Source organism: Lissotriton vulgaris, chromosome 7 (assembly GCF_964263255.1).
Source record: "Lissotriton vulgaris chromosome 7, aLisVul1.2, whole genome shotgun sequence".
Classification (NCBI taxonomy): Eukaryota; Metazoa; Chordata; class Amphibia; order Caudata; family Salamandridae; genus Lissotriton; species Lissotriton vulgaris.
This window is the reverse complement of record NC_141695.1, coordinates 140,304,709-140,318,911: the sequence shown is the minus strand read 5'-3', so window position 1 is coordinate 140,318,911 and position 14,203 is coordinate 140,304,709. Positions and strand designations below refer to the sequence as shown.

Genomic DNA, 14,203 nt, shown 5'->3' with positions numbered 1-14,203 from the left:
ATTGCGGTTTTGGTGCTGCATCCCTTTCTGAATCCTCATTGGTGTGGATCTAGTAGTTTGATGTTCTCTAAGTGTTGGGTTGACTGTGGGAGAACACATCTTTCGAGAATTTTGGGTAAAAGAGGAAGGTTTGATACCGGTCTGAAGTTGTTCATATCCAGACCTGTTTTTTTAGTAACGGAGTGACTTAACCTACTTTGAGGCAGTCAGGAATGAGTTCCGTGCTCAGTGAACTGTTGATTATCTTGCACCAGATTGGGGCTAGGGTAAGCTTCAGGTCTTTCGCCAGGCTCGAGGGTTGCTGATCTAGGGAGTGGGATGAGGGTTTAGCGGCGGTTATCAGCTTAATAATCTCTTCTTCCTGGATGAGGCGGAAGAAGGACCAAAGAGTAGGAGTTATCACTGAGGTGTTGCTTATTGTTGCTAGTGTTGAGGTCCCCGTGAGGGTGGAGCGGTAGGTGCTGAGTGATAGATCTCTTTTGGTGATTTTTTCATTGAAAAAGCTGGCTAAGTTGTCACAGAGCGTTTTTCATACCACCATGTTGGTTGTCGACGGTTTGGATGTTTGGCTCTTAATGATGTTAAAGAGTTCAGTGGGGCGTTTTTTTGCATTCTCTAGGGCAGAGCAGAAGAAAGATGTCTTTTTGTTCTTTATGTGCTTGTTGTAGTTTCTGCGTGCTGCCTTGAGTTGATCACGATGGATGGAGGGAGGAGGGATTATTCCTCCAAGCTCTTTCTACGGTTCTGAGGTGTTGTCTTTCCTCATTGATGTCAGTGATGAACCACAACACCGGACCAGCCTACCTGAACGGCAGACTCCGCTTCCACACCCCACCTGCCAGCTCCGCTCCGCCAGCCTCGCCCTCGCCAACGTCCCCCGCATACAACGATCCACCTCCGGGGGCAGATCCTTCTCCTTCCTCGCTGCCAAGACTTGGAACAACCTCCCTACTCACCTACGGCAGACCCAAGACCTGCTCACCTTCAGAAGACTCCTCAAGACCTGGCTCTTCGAGCAGTAGCAGCACCCCCCCTAGCGCCTTGAGACCATCATGGGTAAGTAGCGTGCTCTACAAGCACTATGATTGATTGATTGATGTAATGAACCAGACTCTTTATCACAGATGCATAAAGGGTCTTAGTTGCAGAGCTGTTCACTGCCTTGCATTAGAATGCGGGGTACAAGCAGCTAAAATAGGCCAAGTAGAGCCTGGGATTGACAACAGTCCTTGTCTGACCCCCGTTATAATGTGTGGAAGGGCGCCATCAAACCAGAAATGTCCTGTGTCCTATATGGAGCGTACTCTGCAGGCGTGGCAGTTGGATGTAAATGTGAAATACACCAGACACAGCATCCACCTCAGGAAATGTGACCCATGAGTAAAATAACTCAAACGGGTACACTGCGATAGCCGATACAACAAAAATAAATGCCTGCACTTCCAATGAAATTAGGTAATCCTGCAAGTGATTTCGCACAGCCAAGCGAAGGTGTACCGGGATTTCAACCACAGCCATAATGTCACAGTGATAGATAAGTACAATGCAATGTAAAAAGGCACAACTGGGTAGTAATTCAATAGAAAACCATTTTTAAAATATCAAGCTTGAAAAGACCTATAAAACTATAGGTAGGTTTCATCCTTCACTGCTGTCAACCGGAAACAATAGTGAGTGGTCGTAGACTGATATAAGCACTACTAAAGTGGCTCACAATAAGTCACACTCATTGGGAGCGCCATGTTGCAAGGATCCTGCTCATACACAGAACTGTGCACAGAGACCTCGGACGTCAGTGAATTGTGGTGTACCAGAAAGTTCTTTGTCCTATAGCAAAGTAACCAATTATTAGACAACCTAGAACATGCGACTTAGTACGAACTCAGGACTGGTGGGAAGTGAGAACACTCTTTTGTTATACTCTCATAACAGTCCAAAACAGGAGTAAATAGGAGACACGGTAAGATTAAAATATATTTATTTTAACGACGTGATCTCATGTGCAGTATCTTAGCCAACATAAGTAGACATATGATTAAAAATAATATGGTCAGCATGGTTACAATTCCATAAAATACAAAAGAAGAAATCATATTACAATGAAGGTGAAAACAGGTCCAATAGCGCCTAGCTTTAACACCCTCCCTATATTTGAACCATGTATTATAAACTATAGAGTGGTGCCCAGACCGGCATCGAGACCGGCATCGAGAGCATTACATAGAGTGACGCCAGCCATGCTAGAGCAGGCGCTCACGGAACATCCTTGCTCTCTCTCGGGAGATCTGGAAAGAGACACGGAGGCCTTGCAGCAATGGCTGACTGAGAGGTTGGATGACCTTGCTCCTAGGGTAACCCCCCGGTCCTTGGTGAAAAGGCAATCTGCGCCCTGGTTCACAGAGGCGCTACGCATGGCTCGCAGCCTATGTAAGGTTGCTGAGCGGGCCTGGCGCCATCAATATGATGGGGAGGCCAAACTTGCCTATCGATCGGCGGTGAAGGCCTATCATCGCGACATTCTTGCTGCCAAGCGGGAATACCTCGCCAGGAGGATTGAGGCTTCAGCGAACTCCTGCAAGGAGATCTTCACGATTGTGAAGGAGTTCACCTCTCCCTCCTCTTATTTACCCCCGCCTGTGTCACCCGATGCGTGGGCGCGTGATCTTGCCATCTTTTTCACCGACAAGATTAAGGCTATTCAGGCCTCCTTCTCGGAGAGCACGGCGGAGGCTTGTTGTGATCCTGGAACAGGACTTGGAACACCGGCCACGCCTGTGGCTATCCTGGAGGACTTTCCATCTGTCTCCAGTGACATGTCCCGAACTCTGTTAGCCAGTCTTAAATCTGGATCCCCACTTGACCCCTGCCCCGCCAAATTTTTGGCTGGGATGGCGGCAGTGGTGAATCCCCTGGTTAACCCGATCCTCAATGCCTCCTTGAGTGAGGGGAGTGTCCCACGCTCCTGGAAGAGGGCGATGGTGATCCCCCTCCTGAAAAAGCCAGGTCTTGATGCCGAGGTCTTGGCCAATTACAGGCCAATTTCACTTCTTCCGGCCTTGGCCAAGATCACCGAGAAACATGTTCATGGCGTCTTGTCAAACTTCTTGGAGTCTAACAATCTGCTCCACCCATCCCAATCCGGTTTCCGTCCGAACTTCAGCACGGAAACAGCGCTGGTGGAGGTCTCTGAAATCATCAGGGAGACCTTGGATGGGGGTGGCAAGGCCATGTTAGTCATGTTGGACCTGTCGGCGGCTTTCGACACCGTCCCCCATAAGGCGCTGCTCGCCAGGCTATATGACATCGGCCTAAGGGGGACGGTGCTCAGATGGTTTACATCTTTCCTGGAGGGCCGCCGCCAGACGGTCTGGGTATCCCAGAGCTCAGCCGAGATGCCGCCTTTGGGTGTTGGGGTTCCACAGGGCTCTGTGCTGAGCCCGACATTATTCAACATCTTTATGTCCCCTCTGGCGGCTATGGTGGAGGCCTACGGAGCCCAGATCGTGTCCTACGCCGATGACACACAACTCCTCTTCACTTGTGAAAAAGATCAGACATTTGATGGGGAGAGAATCCGGGACTGCTTGGACAGGGTCTTCAGCTGGTTTCAGCTAAATTGTCTGAAGGCCAACTCCAGCAAGTCGGAGGTTCTTTTCTTTGGCTGTGCCTCCGATCCCGAGTGGCGGCAGTGGTGGCCGGCTGCCATGTGTCCTCCGGCACAATCATCCTTGGTTGCCAAGAACTTGGGTGTTAAGCTCGACAACAAACTATCTCTGAGAGCGCACATCCTTGGCCTGTCCGGCACCTGTTTCGGTATCCTCAGAATGCTCCGCAAGTTTCTTCCCTTATTGTCCGCGGAGCACAGACGGATTACGGTGCAGGCGCTCATCGGATCTAGGCTTGATTATGCCAATGCCCTTTTTCTAGGCCTTCCGGATTACTTTGTCCAGCGTCTGCAGGTGGCACAGAACTCGGCAGCCCGGGCAATCTTCGGTCTGCACAGACGAGCACGGGCTTCTGTGTTACTGCAGTCGCTCCACTGGCTGCCAATTCGGAAGCGGATTGTCTTCAAATCTATGACCCTGATGCACAAGGCTCTTTTTGGCTCAGGCGCTGGATATTTGAAAAAAAGACTAGTCTTCTATCGCCCGGCTCGCTCACTGCGTTCAGAATCCCTCTTCACTGCTGTGGTTCCACGCGTGAGGAAGGCACGTACTGGGGGGCGCTCTTTCAGCTTCAAGGCCTCCCAGTTGTGGAATTCGCTCCCTTTGGCACTGCGTAGTACCCCCAACCTGCTTCATTTTAGGAAGAATTTGAAGACGTGGCTTTTTAACCTCTGTTTAGGTGGTTTTCTTTTTTTCTTCTCTATCGGGGTCTGTTTTTATCTGTTATGTTGATCAAACACTGTAAGTTGCCTGTGGAAAGCGCCGGGACACTCTTTCAGAGTAGCCGAGCGCTATAAAAATGCAATTTAACATAACATAACATATAGAAGGTCTCTTAGGCTTGTGTGGGGGACCCCATTACCTTTCTGCTCAGTAAAAGTAAATTACATCTGTATCAGTATAGGCTCTCTGCATCCCTGGAAACGGAAATCATCCAAGTGTCTGAAATCATGGAAAGTGTGTCATAATAAGGACGCCAGAATATTACTTGGCTCACAGCTGCCAAACTGTTGTGTCTAGAAAAGCATTAACCGAAGATGTTAAAAACAAACCTTTTCACATGTTTAGACCTTCGCGAAGGCTATCTTACAAAAACAGCTATGCAGTGTTGTGTGCAAAAGCAGCAAAAGGTAAAATGGCGTTTAAACTTCTAGTAAGCCATGCTAACATAACATGAGCACAAAGCAGGTCTCAGTCCATACAACAGTATTTCTCTGACACGGCAGTGAAGAAGGTGACAGGCCTCTGTACACCCACGCAGGTCTTGGGGTCTCTGTCGGGCAGCTCAGCGCGCCAGCTAGTTTGTTTTCCAGCACGTGAAGCCAGTGTCGCTGTCAAATCAAGGCCTGTGTCGGATCGGAGGATATAAGCACTTCCACTGGCCCCCAACAGTCCCTTCCCCCACCGAAGGTCAGCAGGCCAAGCGGGACAGCCTGGTGATCCCCCTGCTTGCATGGAGCTCGGCCCATGGGCCTCACCACCGGGTGGGAAGGCGCCTCCCCACCACCCGGCTCACCTGGCGTCATTGCTCCTGCGCTATTCCGCAATGCCCACTGCAGCCCAGAAATGCTCCGAGGGCCCTCGTCCGGAAGCCCCTGGGGCCAGAGGGTCTGTCCAGTGTAGTGACACAGGGCAGAAGGGCCACAATGGCTCCAGGCAGCAGTTCCTCCGCGGCACACCCTCCGCAGACTCCGGAGGGGACGGAGGCAGATAGTCCTCACGAACTGTGTCTACGGGTGTCCGCAGTCTCGCAGCTCAGTGCCAGATCTGGAAGCTTACCAGGCTGCTTCAGCTCCGTGTCGGCATCATTTTTAGCGGACGGGTGCGGTCGCAGTTCAAGGTTCAAGACAGCGGCATAGGGGGTTGTAGGGCTCTCAAAGTCCCTTGCGGATGTTGCTGGGGTGCTAGTCAATGCCTGTGGTCTCCGGGCCAGGGGATCGCCAGATTCTGTGTCATATGGAGCTTTCTGCTGGAGCTCGGTGAACGTCTCACTCGGCCATGCTGTTAGCCACGCTCCCACCCCTTTAGCAAACCTGGTCTCAAGTCTCTTTAACACCTCTTTAAATTTGTCATCAAGGGGTTGACCATTTGGATCCAAAGCCGCAGGTAAGTATTTACAAACCTGCTGACCTTTATTACCCAGGGCCCTTGACAGCAATGATTTTCCCTCATTGGATGAAAGATCTGCCAATTCAACGGTGTGATGTAATTTTCAAACAATCCTATCCTTTCCTCCCAGTCAATTGGTGGAGGGTCAGGTTGTAATCAAAATATAGGCGGAGCCATTATATGACTGTGTGCATCCATTTTGAAGTAAAGACTCCTCAAAATGCTAAAGAAGTGAAATAGGTACCTTAGAAAATGAATAATGAGGTGAGCGTATCACTGTGTATGCTCTAAAATAACTCCAATTATATCCAAGGCCGGTCATTCATATGTAGTGTCCGAAGCTCAATGTCAGATGGTGGATTTGTGTGATGTCACACCACACGTTAACTATGAAAAGCTGGAAAGACTCTAACCTTACCAGCCTGCACGTTGCATTGGCCAGAGATATCCAACAGCACACGATTTTCTGCCACCGCCTGAAATAAGGCCTGATATCTGATACAACTGACAGGAATAAGATCTGTTGCCTAAACTAAGATGGCACTCTCAAGCGCAATGTTATGTTATGTTATGTTATAGATTATTTGTATAGCGCCTATCACCGCCGGTCTCTAAGCGCTTAATGGTCTGAAGTTTGATGCTCTACAGAAGACTATGGTTTGTTTCCCAAACAAAGATTGTGCTAATGCGCGGTGACATAATTATGGCGAGTATCACATGCTAACCACTGTGCAGACAACTCGCAATGAATGCTGCTGGGAGATGTGAACACACACCAGTGTGGAAACGGCCTCAGAAATACACTGAAAGGTTACCAAAGTGCAATCCGGAAAAACAGTACCTTCACCAATCAACTCTAAACTGTCCTGATTGCCCCAATGCTCGGCGCTATGCATAGAAAGCACAAGATCCCTCTAACTCTCCAAGTAGCTGATTCCTTCACAAAGACCTCCAGCATTGACCACCTCATGGATTGTGCACCACCCTAGCCTTAACTTCACCTTGTTGCCAAAATCTGTGGTAAAGAGGCAAGTCCAAACAGCATTCTTCATATAATAAAAGGCTTTATTGTAGCACACAATGCAAGCATGATCATCCCAAGATAGCAAGGCAACAACGGACCAGGCTGGAATGCTGCCATCCAAATATTCTGAACATAGAATGATATACCTCACCATGAGAACATAACACACCACAGCCGCATGTTTATGAGTGACCTTGTCGTCCAGATGTAGAAATATACTGGAAACAGACCTCTCTAATGTGAAGTCAATTTTTATTTTTCCGCAACACAACTCTTACCTTAATGGGAAGGCTGGTGGGAGGACTGGCTTGCTGGTTGACAAGGTCACCCATCCATGGGAATGGGCATGAATGGATGTGATCAGGGTCATATAACCAGCGTGTGTCACAGGATGACCGAGCAAGGATGGTATGTGAGATACAAGTTCCTAGATGTAGTCTTTGTAACAATGTCAATTATGATAGTAACAGCTCCTGTGGAAGGTATGTAAAACATTAAGTGCTCATGCCGAGAAGAAATATGTGTGCAGTTCTAAGCTTATGTTTCTGACCCTTACCCTTCTTCCCTGTACCAAAAATACCTGTGAGGGCCCCCTTCCTTAAGTATAGACCCTGGAAAATGCAAGCCAACACTTTTCTCCTTTGATGAGACATCTGCTGTCCCTACACATTACTTCCCATATATCATTGCACAAGGTTAAACATTTCACTAATTGTATTTTGGAAAGTTGAACTGTTTCTAATTGTAGGAAGCTTTGATTAAGGCATATTAGTCACCTGTCCTAAAACTCTAATGGCCTGATTTTGAGTTTGGGAGACAAGTTCCTCTGCCACAAATGTGTAGGATATTGTAAGAATGGTATCTAAACCTCCGATGCACAGGAGCAGAATGACGCAAATTTCCCAATGCCCCTCTGTAGCTTCCCAGCTGGCCTGCCAAGGAATCCACAGGGGGGAAGGGGATGGGACAGAGAAGATACTGCCCCTCCTTGAATTCTGGTTCTGTTCTTGGGTCTTCTATCTCCTGCTATCTTCTATTCTTGACTGGCATGTGCTTTTAGTGGAACTGAAATAAACCTCCATTTAGTGCGAACTTCTTTATTTCAGATTCAGTATTCAAAAATATCATTACTTTTTTCTCCAGCACCTACCCAGTTCATTGGTGACATGTGTCCCTCTTCTTTCCTCTGTATTTATGTATAAGAAACGTTGTCTGTAACTATAATCAAAAACTGTGCTTAACAATTATTATTTCTATAATACCTTTTAATTTGTTCTCACACTTTCTCTCTTTTTACAGGTGTACAGAAGACTCCTAGTGTGTGTGTTTTCACTACTATAGCAGGTAAGTTCTTCTTTCTATTTCTTTTTATCCTGTCTGATTGAATTAACTATAATTAAAAATGTATACTCTAGTACTGCACCTAATTGGACACAGGATTTTTTATTTTAAAGGAAGACAGAAAATAAAAGGCTAACAACCTCTCTCTGCTTTCTACAATACTAGAGGCAAATCTATCCGAACTGAATTCGAATTTCTATTGTTGAGGGGGGTGCTAGAGGGCGCCAGGCAAGATGGCCGCACCCGTGTGAGGGTCTGCCCGGCTGAACCGCAATCCTCACATTATCAGCCTCTAATCCTTGCCATCTGTGGCTCCGAGGGTTGGGTGTATCTGACGGAGGAAAGCAGCCTGATCGGATTGCTGGGTTCGCCATTTCCTTCTCTGCACATGAAGGAGGCCAGCTGTTGGAAACTTTTTTTGGTGTGCGAAATGCCTGTGCCCGAGAGGCTGTTATTCTGGCGGCCTCCTGACCCTACCGTAAGTGGTCGGCAGCACGATCAGTGCCTGCGACCTTCTGGGTTCCCTGTGTTCGACGGCTGCCGACTGCTACTTCGTGGGTGTGGCGGCGGACCGTGGGTAGCTGTGGAATCTCGGAGCTGCGGAGCTGTGTGCGGCCTACCATCAGGCAAGGAGGACTCCTGCAGACAGCGGCGCCTGGGACCTGGCGCTGGTGGCGGTGAGTAAGAGTGCGGCGTGTGCAGGGCCTGTGTATGTGGAGGCGGTCCTGGTGCGCTCCACTGCTCGGGCTCCGCTGCTGGGTGCTGGAGCTCGTGGGGTACTGTGGAGGCGAATCTGTGCCGGGCCGCGGCATGGGACGCTCCGGCAATGCGGCCTATACATGGGGCTTGCACTGCGCTGCAACTCAATGCTGACTGCCACGATGCGGCTGCCCTTCAGATAGCGGCCAGATATATACTGAGGTGTGGATCTTGTCGTGGGCAGACTTTAGACTTGCCATACTGTGGCAAGTGATGCTCTGGCCCTGCAGCCTATGCGGGTTGCCCGCACTGCTGCCCTTGCATACAACACTGCCCTCTGGTGGGGCGGTGGACTGACTTTGTGAACTGGCTGGCCTGACTGTGCTGTGTGGTGTCCGTGTGGGGTCCCTGCTGCTGGGTGCAGTGTAGGAGCCTAGATATCGAGACAAAGTGGACTTGGCTTGGTTGGTCCTCCTACCCTATCTATAGGGGGTGCAGTCCCCTCTTGTGTGGGAGAGTGTTCCGGATTTGCGACATCATGGGCCTGACCGAGAAGTCTCAGTCGCATCTCACGTTTGAGGCACGCAAGATGCCTAAGCCCCCCCAGAGAGGAGCCTCCTAGTCAAAGACTGATGCTCCAGGGACGGAGCAATCCACTCTGGAGACCGCGCTCCTGGCAATGAAACAAAGCCTCCAGTCCATAAAAGGCACGATGGCGGCTGTTATCATCGCCTAGACCACATGTCCTCCCAGCTACAAAAACAAAATGCCCGCATGGGAGAAGTTGAACAACGGGTGTCCGCCGCTGAGGATGGACTTAGCGACGTCGCGGGGAAGACTTTGAACATGGAGAAGGTCCTCTTCCTCATTTAGGTGAAGAATGAGGATTTGGAGGCCCGTTCCTGGCAGAACATCATTCGCATTCTTGGACTGCCGGAGTCCACAACGATGGGGAAAATGAAGGCCTTCATTGAACAGCTGATTACTAACATCATCGGGACTGCTGACTTGTCGCCTATTTTTATTACTGAGCCAGCTCATCGCTCTCTTGTACCTGAGCCAGTCCCAGGTGCACTGCTGTGTCCAGTAATTGATAGGGTGCTCAATTACAGAGACCGTAACTCTATCCTGCGCATGGCCAGGGAGAAAGGGACTATTGAACATCAAGGGAACACTCAAACATTTTTTCCAGATTTCACTGTAGCTGTGCAGGTGGCGCGCAGGGAATTTGGCACGGTAAAGAAGTTTTTACAAACCGAAAGGGTGCCGTATGCAATGTTGTATCCAGCCCGCCTGAGGATAGGCTCCGATAATGCCTACAAAATCTTCACCACTCCTAAGGCGCCATTCAACACGCTAAGCAATTGAAGGAGTTATGGCGAGAGTCTCAAGCGACCTCAGAAACTGAGGAATGATGAGGATAGTGCTACTACTGGAAGGTTGCAGATGGAAGTGTTACATATAAGTCTAGGGGCACTGGTCTATTTTATTGCCTCTCTATGTTGCTCATAGTTCCTAATTCAATTTTTCCTCCTACAGATACTGTAATTCTGATTCGTTGTTGATGATCACCCTCTGGGGCTTCAGTCACTATTGTCCAGAAATGGAATTTAGGCACTAACGTTGTTTTGCTTGGCCACCTCCTATTAGATAGGAGGACAGAACGTCTCAACGCCCCCTAATGGGTGTACCCCATGCATACACTCTGCTCTTTGTTCTTGGTTGGGGTGGGGATGTTCAGGGATGGGATGGCTTTGGCAAGTTGGAGGTGCTGAAGTGGGAGGGGGATATGGACATGGACAGTTGGGGGGGGTCTTCTGCGGGAATGTTAAAATTGAGATGGGGAAAGTACTATACATTCTGTTACTTGGTTGCCTATTCGCAATGTTCTGTATGTACTCGCTTGGCCTGTATGTACTCGCTTGGCCTGGAATGTGTGATCATGTGGTAAGGCAGCGCCATACATTATCTTAAACCGCTAGCTATGAATAATATGTTCCGATTTCTCACCTGGAACGTGCAAGGGCTCAATTCCCCCAAAACGATCAGGTCCGTCTTTGCTTATTTGGATCGTATGGGTGTGCAAATGGGCTTGTTACATGAGTCCCACCTTACTGTGGAATCGGCCAAAAAGTTGTGAACACGATGGGCGAGCGTTAGGGTTGCATCCAACTATTCTAGAGGGGTATTATTACTTATCAAAAAGGGAGTCCCATTCACAGTGATTAAAGAGGAGACGGATGAGCAGGGGCGAGTGGCAATTTTACATGGCTGTCTGGATGGCATGATTGTGCTACTGGTGAATGTATATGGCCTAAATACGGATGACCCTGCATTTTATTCGGATGTGTGGCGCAGAGTCTCGGCTTATCCTCCGGTGATGCTTATTTGGGGGGGGAGACTTTAATGTGTGTATGGATTTAAGGATAGATAAAACAGCCAGTGACGATGCGCGACCTAAGCAGACGTCTGAGGCGCTGCGGGCATTTGCGATGCAGGGAACCTTTGATGTATGGAGGTGCTGTTATCCTGAACGACGGGAGCGTATGTTTATATCCAAAGTGAATGAGTTTTGGTCCTGAATAGACTTTTGGTTGCTCTCTGAGACTGCTTGCTCGCGGGTGAAAGGGGTGAAGCATGAAGCGCGAACGCTGTCCGATCATTCTTCAGTATCCCTGGATCTACAGGTTCCCACGTGTGAACGCCCGCTCTTCCACAGCCCTCAGAATTGGCAGCCCCGATTTTAAAACAAACGGTCACCGAGGCAATAGAGCACTTTTACTCATAAAATGAAGGTACAGTGGACAGCGCGGGGGTGCTCTGGGAAGCCTTTAAGGTTACCATAAGAGGGGTGTGTTTTGGAGCCTAGGCGGGAGTGTTGCGAGATATCTGGTGCCGCATTAAGAAGCTTGCCTCCGATATCTCCGCGCTTGAACAGCAGTATGAGGTGGACCCTGCACCGGCAAAATTGGCAGCTGTTAGAACTGGCTATTTCTGGTTGGCTAAAGCTGACGCCAAAGCCACGCAGAAACCACCATTCTAGTCAGGGGAACGGAGTAACACGCCAAGATAACACCTGCTCACCCCCTTGGTAGCTTGGCACGAGCAGACCGGCTTATCCCGGAGGCAATGTGTAAAGCATTTGCGCACGCACACAACAGCAACAACTGCCTAGGCACACCACAAAAGGAACTCCATACAAGGTTATATATAAATAACTTTTGTATTGTCAAAAATACAACAGATAGTAATCACACAATATACATTGTGGCAACTGGCACGGGCAATATTCACAAGGGATTATTTACAGGACAGGGCCACCTGGGCCACTGTCAGAATCAACACTTTTAGAACTAGAAATACTGTTAGAAATAGCACTTTTGAACATATAACAATCAGAAGTTTCACACATGATGCATAGAACAATCAGAGGTGTAGGAAAGACACATGATGTATAAACATACATTCAGCGGTGTAAGAACAAGGCACATGACGCATCAAAACACATTCAGAGGTGCAGCACAGAAAAACACATGATGCATAAAAACATTCAGAGGTGTAGGTAAGACACATAATGCATAAAACACATTCAGAGGTGTCACAGGTATAATGGCATAGTACATTACGCATAACTCAAATTTGGGCCTAACCAGTAAAAACTACAGTAGGCAATCTCTCACTAGTCTAAACACATTAGACTCTCCCCCTAAGCATAACTCACATTTAGGGGCGTAACTCACATAGTGAAATAAACTCTCACTAGCATAAACCTACATAGGTAAAATAACCTCATAATGACATAGCGCAAACATCACCTTAGTCAATTACTATCATAAACATAGCAAAATCACATTGCGCAAAAATCACCTTCCGGCCTTGCACCCTACCCACATACCAGTCCACTTGACCAACTGGCCAGCTCAAGGAGACTCAACAGCCCTGTGTCCAGAATGTCAGGGCGCACTGCCCACTAATTGCTGGGCAGCTGATGACAGTAACAGGGCCTAAACGTTGCAGCTGGCACTAAGTGCTGCACAGCAGTAGAAGGCCTGGCACCGCCATCTTTGTCCCACACAGGGACTCTCTCTCTTGCGCCTAAACGGTGCAGCTGCCCACTAATTGCTGGGCAGCTGAGACAAACGCCGACAGGGGCTCTCTCTAGCCCCTAGAACAAACTTGCGCCATCTGTTGGAGCCCCACAGGCTCTGACACTCTGCACACGTTGGAGCCACACAGGCTCTGAAACTGTGCCACATTGGAGCCACACAGGCTCTAAAATCACAATGCCCCTATGTTCGTGGGAGCCTCGACAGGCTCTAAACAAGCATGCCCCCAGGGAGCCTTGTGGGCTCTAGATAACGTTGGGGTGACCCACTGCCAACCGGGGCCGCCCTAAATGCACCACCAGGACTAGGCCCCTAACAAAGCACATCACGGACCTTCTAGCCCAGGACACAATTCTCCACGTTGGAGCGGCCCTCTGACACACGGGGCCGCTCTGGCGTAGTGCCTCGCACCGGCACCACGATAATCCAGTGGCTCAATTGTGGAGCTGGAACATAACTTCCCCCACATTACCCGGCCCAGCCCTCACTCACCGGACCTCGGGCGGCGGCTTCTCCTCATCGCAGGATTTCTCTTCCGGGGCTCCTTCCAGGACACTGGAGCCCTGCAACACCTCCGCTCTTCAAGCCAATCTCAACGTGGCTCTCTGGACGAGCCCCACCTGACGCGGCACTGCTCCCGGCTGGGCCAATCCCAGCGCGAGCCTTCCACAGTCAGCCAATGACTGCGCTGCTTCTTCGTCGAGCCCCCAACCCCCCCCCCCCCTCCCAAGAGCGAGCCAGTCACAGCATGGCCGCTCCGAGGCTGATCGCGGCCGGGGCCGATGGCGGTGACTCTTCGAGGTGTAAAACGAGGGGTGGGCACCCTCGAAACCAAACTTAAAAGCAAAAATAGGCGGCGTGGGCAGCCGCCTGCGAGGAAAAGCGCTACCAAGCGCTTAGGGGATAAATAAAGCGCTCCCAGTGCTATAAGTGAGATAAAGCGCTCTCAGCGCTGAAGGACAAAATAAAGCGCTTCCCAGGCACTAGGGGCACAGGCAGCACCAAAGGCCCCCAGAAGATGACCTCTACAACAAGGAGGGTCCCAGGAACACAGCCCCCATAGGTGAAGAGGGCAGGAGGGACCCACAGAGTTCTGGGCACCAAAAGAGGGAGCAAGCAGCTCCCAAGAAAAGGTAAGTCCTCCAGCCTCCAAGTCCATCAGGTAGCTAGGGGCTGGGCAGGGCCCAGGGAGGTAAGCCTTCCCCTGGGCCCAAGCAGCAGCACGCCCCTGGCAGGATTCAAGTCCGAAACAAGAAGAT

General features: G+C 49.7%; 1 protein-coding gene across 1 annotated transcript in view; it reads left to right on the top strand.

The window, feature by feature from the left end:
* Positions 1 to 14,203, top strand: part of LOC147701016 (phospholipase A2 inhibitor and Ly6/PLAUR domain-containing protein-like) — a 773,169-nt gene that overhangs the window by 45,869 nt on the left and 713,097 nt on the right. The window contains exon 3 of the mRNA XM_086929290.1: positions 8,098 to 8,142. Within this exon, the coding sequence (XP_086785416.1) occupies positions 8,098 to 8,142 (45 nt within the window). The remainder of the gene's footprint in view (positions 1 to 8,097; positions 8,143 to 14,203) is intronic.